The sequence below is a fragment of the Octopus bimaculoides genome, chromosome 19 (genome assembly GCF_001194135.2).
Source record: "Octopus bimaculoides isolate UCB-OBI-ISO-001 chromosome 19, ASM119413v2, whole genome shotgun sequence".
NCBI classification, from domain to species: Eukaryota; Metazoa; Mollusca; class Cephalopoda; order Octopoda; family Octopodidae; genus Octopus; species Octopus bimaculoides.
In genome coordinates this window covers 32183074-32188772 of record NC_068999.1, presented here as the reverse complement: position 1 = coordinate 32188772, position 5699 = coordinate 32183074, and the positions used below count along the sequence as shown (strand labels likewise).

The following is a 5699-nucleotide window of genomic DNA, read 5'->3' as shown; positions in this document are numbered from 1 at the left end:
AGCAGTAACTCTATTCAGCTGAAAAGACGTCAGTGATTGGTTGAAATTACAGAAATACGACAACTTTAACACGGAATAACTTGCGATGTACGTTTTTTTGTTAAGAAGACTAAGAGTAAAAGATGTTTTATATGACACATTCTACCAGTGTCCCAAGTTTCAAAGTGTTTCGTTAAGAAAATACTAGTGCCCCCGTTTTGAAATAGATCCTAAAAATGAAATAAGATATTAACTTTAATGAATAAATGGCACTAATTGGCGATCAATCGACTGTGTGAATATTTTCTCACAATAAAATTTAGTTGACAGTAGAAAACGACAAATTGATTGGTAACTGAACGTGGAAATTTGGGTGACAAATATCTAAAACTTTAGCTAACAGTTTCTTATAAAAAACAAAAAATGAGCGATATTTTTCGACTTCGCGTGACTCACTTGATTTGACAAATACATGCCCATTGTTTATTCTTTAATTCCTTTTCATGAAGAAGGAATATTAATATCAATGTTTCAAATTATGAGTTATTTTTTTACCAATAAGTATATTTTGGCAAATGCTTATCATTTTTACAAATTTTACAGATCAAATTCATTGGTTACGTTCTAAAAAAAGGCACTATTCAGTTGGTTCTGATAGCTTATTCATCCATAAGGTTTGCTACTTTAACAGTCAACACTGCATATTGCTGAACCCTATATTCCATTTGAAGTTTTCCAGTTACCTGGACTTAACTTTATTTATAAAGAATTTTCATTACTTCCAAATTGATATAAGGTAATTTTGATGCTAACATCCTTTTTTCCCAAAAGAAGCCTGGTTTTGGCTGTCTTTCATTTTCAGAGAAGTCCTAGAAATCATTTCAATTTGCACATTCTTTTTTTTTAAATTTCACATTTAAGTGTGATATTTCTTAGAAATACCTTCTATCTTTTGCTACCTGTCTGTGCACTGGTGTTTGCATCTATCATTTACATTTTATTACAATAGCACGTTTGGTCAATAGAATATCGATTTTCTTGAAATACGTTCTGTCCACATGTGCTTATAGATGTGAATGCTCATTCACAACTGTCCACATCCACGTGCCATTTGGTGTTTACAATACAATAGTAAATAGTTGTGCGCTTTAGTGTTGTGGGATTTTTTGTTGAAATACCATATTTAGTGCTTGGAAACAACATTGAGGTAAATTTAATTGATTTTTTTTAAAGATTCATTCAATTACAGATTTTCGATAGGATGCCTCAAAAAAGCAAGACTCACATTGGCAGAAAAACAAGAAATGCATCCGTTTTGCATTCCTTGTGGGCAAGTGAGACAGGAGAACAATGTGTGCTTCGGCGTGCTTGCAATGCTGCTTCTACTTCAAGCACCAGAGCATCACAGACAGCTCAGCAAGCAGAACTCCAGTGTGCTCACAATGCTGCTTCTTATGCAGTCGCCTGCAAGCAGAACAAGTAGAACTCCAGCAGGTTTGCAATACTACCTCTACTGCAGTTGCCAGAGCATCACAGACAGGAGCAGAATTACACTATTTTAGACCCCAGTCCTACCACGAACTTACACTGTCCAATGGACAGGGGTGGGGGCGTTTGCTAGTAAACAATAAATATACATGCATAAAAACTTTCTGGAATCCTCACAGTGTGTTGATCTGAGCTGAGTAACAATAATTGATTTGATCACACATGTGGATTTGTGTATATGTGACTTATTTTTGTTACTTATGATATTACAACATGATGTTGATCCATGATGCATGAATACCATTTCAGAATATGGTCACAATAACCCATGGTGTAGCTCAAGCAATATTTCATAAAAGACCAACACTGAAGGTCTACTGCAGGCATGGGCAACCTTTTCCGAGAAGTGGGATCTGTGAGTGAAACTGAACAGATCCTGACATTGTTTTTGCTCTTCGATCACTATTGCAAACTGCAGTAGCTTTCTTCAACTGAATACAAGTCGTTGATTCGTTAAAATTACCCAAATATGACAACTTTAACATGAAATAACTGCTAAAATACGAAATTTTGTCAAAAATGTTGAAAGTAAACTGTGTTCAGCGTGAGAAATTACACCAGTATAAGTTTCAAGCTATTTAATAAAAAAAAAAAAAATAAAAAAATTTGTGAGCGAAACTGAACAGATTCCAATGTCGCATTTTAAACTTGAGAAAAAAGCCTTTTTGTTCTTACCTGCTTCATTTGTGTATGTAAAATCCACAAATTTCCAGGAAGAAAATGAAATCAATGTCGAAAAAGCTGTATTAGTTATAATAGTCCATGTGGTCTTTTTGGTTTTTTTTAACCACCAAAGTGCCAAAATATTGCAACAAGCATGAAGAAAAGGAAGAAATACAAATTAACACTTTCGACTGATTAAAGAGAATGTGAAAGAAAGAAATATAAATGACATTGATTTCTATTAGTTTTAAGCTAAATTAAACAAGATCTGTTGAACTATACAACGCATTTTATGAGATTCATAAAAGAACATGTTTGAAATGGTAAATTAAACAGTATAATACTGTCCAATGCATTTTATGAAATTCATAAAAATATTATTTGTGTTGTATTGTCACCAATGTTTTTGACGTTGATGTCTTTTCTCATTGTGTTTGTTATCTACATTTCACACGTACACACTTCGACCGGGGTGTTTACAGTTGACAAGACGACGCGCGCTCATGGAAAATGACGAAGATAATGGCAGTTCTGTGACAACTCTGAGACTGAATATGAGTGAATGCCCGTTTGTCTTTTAAACAAAACGTGAATATCCGCCAATATTTTTAAATATTGGAAACCTTACTTTCAACGAATGGTTGCAAAATTCAAGAAATATTGTACTTAATCATTGGTTTAGTCGAACTGTTTCAAGTTATGGTACTTGGGGAAAATGCTTAAGAAATGTAAATGAACAAATTTAAAAATGAAAATTATGTGCATTTAACGTTATGCGTTATCTATCTATGATTCAGAGGAAGAAACTAAAAAAAGAAAAGAAAGATTAAAAGTTAAATTATTTTGACCTGAAGGGTAACAACCCAAAATAAAAAGGAGCAGCATAGATGAGGAAAATGGGGCTAATGCAGTTTCGCACTTCTTGAAAAATGCATTTAAAAAAAAAAATTTTTCGGTTTCCTACATTTTACATATCGGAGTGAATTGACGAACTTCTGCAAATTGAAAAGAATTTGCGTTTTACTTGTGTTTGCCATAAATAATCGTAAATAGTAATTTAATGTAAATTGAATATACACCATTTTATGAGAAACAGACATTAATGTTTAATAATTAATGTTATAAAGTTTAATAAGGGGCTCAAATTTCACCCCTCCCCAGTTTTAAATTTTGAACTTTTTCATCCATTTATTTATTTATCTGTCTATCTAATTATTCCTGTCCGTTTATTCATAAAATATACGTGGCAGTCCTATAGAAGACGGTGTTACTGTTGTTTTTAACTCCAGGAAGACATTCATATTCTCTCTTCATACACATATCTATATGCTTATTGAATTTAAATTTTGAAAACGTGGTTTCTTGTATATTCGGAATCTCCATCATCTAAAACATAGGGGAAAAAAATTTCAAAAACAGTGCAAAATTTTAAGGAAGGTGGGTGAGTTAAAAAACTTTTTTTTGCATATTTGTAATCTCCGACATCTAAAATGTTCCGAAGTCTAAATTCCGAAGTCTAAATTCCGACATCTAAATTCGAACTTTTTCAACATCTGTGTTAACAGGATTTCCAAAAAAAGATTAAAATCAGCTTTAGTTCCGAAGTCATTAAACCTGGCGTTCAGTCCTTTTTTTCAGCTCACTTAGTTTCACAGCAGAATCATCATATCTAGATGTTGACTCATGAATGGCTAGTGTGGGGAAATGGAAAGCATCACCAATCCTGAGTTGATTCTCCCAAATTTGAAGTTTTGCTTGAAAAGCTTTGACACGAGAATACATCTCATGAATTAACTGATTTTGCTTTTGCAATTTTAAATTTAAATCATTTAAATGTGTTGTTATATCCACGAGGAATGCAAGGTCACAAATCCAGTTATCATTTTTCAGCTCGGGAACAAATTTACCATTTCTTTCTAAGAAAGTACATACCGCTTCTCTTAGGCTATAAAATCGTTGAAGCATTTTCTCTTTACTTAGCCAACAAACTGCACAGTAGTAAACAAGGTCACCATACTCTAATTCAAGTTCTTCTAAGAACTCTTTAAACTGGTGATGGTTAAGTGCTTGGGATTTTATAAAATTGATGGTTGAAACAACCACACGCTTAACATTCTCAAATTTTAGAGACTTTGCACACAGATTTTCCTGATGAATTATGCAATGGATCGTTGCAAAGTTACTGTTTGCTAAATTCAAAGAAGTTCATTCTTTTAATTTAGAAAGAAAGCCTATCTTAGACTCAACCATTGCTGGGGTCCCGTCTGTTGCTACACACACGAGTCGTTCAAGTGAAAGATTCAACTTCAAGGCTGCTTTCTTCACTTCTTCATAAATTTTATATCTTGTAACTGTCTTTCATTGTCTGAACACTAAGTAATTCTTCGGTGATATTAAATGACTTATCAATACCACATATGAAAATTGCCAGTGGAGTTGAATCAGAAATGGGCGCACATAGTGGAGACATAACCCACCCGCTCCGACTTTATATTTAATTTTTTTTTTAATTGAAACCCACGTTTTCAGTTATGGAGATTCTGATTCTGAAAAAAAAATTGGTAAAAATCGTAACTTCCAAATTTCGATTTCCTCATCAGAATAATGGTTTGAATGTTTTGCCATTTTTTCACTAACATAGTTTACATGTACAATTTCTTTTAGTCCAGTTTGGTTTTTGGAAAAGAACATATTTAGACTGTCGATCTGTTTCTCGAGGGATTCAGTTTTTTGCTGTCTAATGTCTCCTTTGAATTTATCATATCCCGAATGTTTTGAAGAGTAATGCTACTTAATATTGAATTCTTTAAAAGCAGAGACAGATTCAAAACGTATTAAACTCATTGGTTTATTTTTTTACTTCAACAAATAATTAATCATTTGTCCACTTTTCCTGGAATGTCCTCATTTCTTCAGAAATCTTTCTATTTTTTTGTGTGGGGGTGGGGGGATGGGACATGAAGCCATTAGCTTTGACATCAAAAATTAAAATTTAAAAAAATACAGCATTTTGCACACTTATACTTTGAAAATTCCATTAACCTTGCTTGATAATGTTACACGAATACCACGTGTTTACAGGCACTGAAATATCACAAGTTGTTGTAAGCAGTGGAATCAGAAATTGAACATTAAATCAATACTTTTTTTTTTGTTGAGTTAGTGTCCCGAGTAGAGATGCTAATTGTAACGCTCTTGAATATTTGGATTGTTGTAGATTGACTCTGAGGCACGCTGAAAATTGCATGGTTGTCTGATGATGGCGAATATTTTTCTTTTCTGACTTAGGTGAGCCATTCAGAAAGCTTCACATGCCACAGGTTGCCCATGACTGGTCTACTGACACTATAGTGACAAAAATAGTTGGTTATATATAGGTGCAGGTGTGGCTGTGTGGTAAAAAGTTTGCTTCCCAACCACATGGTTCCGAATTCAGTCCCACTGTACGGCACCTTGGGCAAGTGTCTTCTACTATAGCCTCAGGCTGACCAAAGCTTTGTGAATGGATT

At 33.6% G+C, this 5699-nt stretch overlaps 1 protein-coding gene across 1 annotated transcript in view; it reads right to left on the bottom strand.

Moving 5' to 3' along the window:
- Positions 1 to 3798: 3798 nt before the first annotated feature.
- Positions 3799 to 5699, bottom strand: part of LOC106873714 (general transcription factor II-I repeat domain-containing protein 2-like) — a 30401-nt gene continuing 28500 nt past the window's right edge. Inside the window, exon 2 of the mRNA XM_014921190.1 lies at positions 3799 to 4379. Coding sequence (XP_014776676.1) covers positions 3799 to 4379 — 581 coding nt within the window. The remainder of the gene's footprint in view (positions 4380 to 5699) is intronic.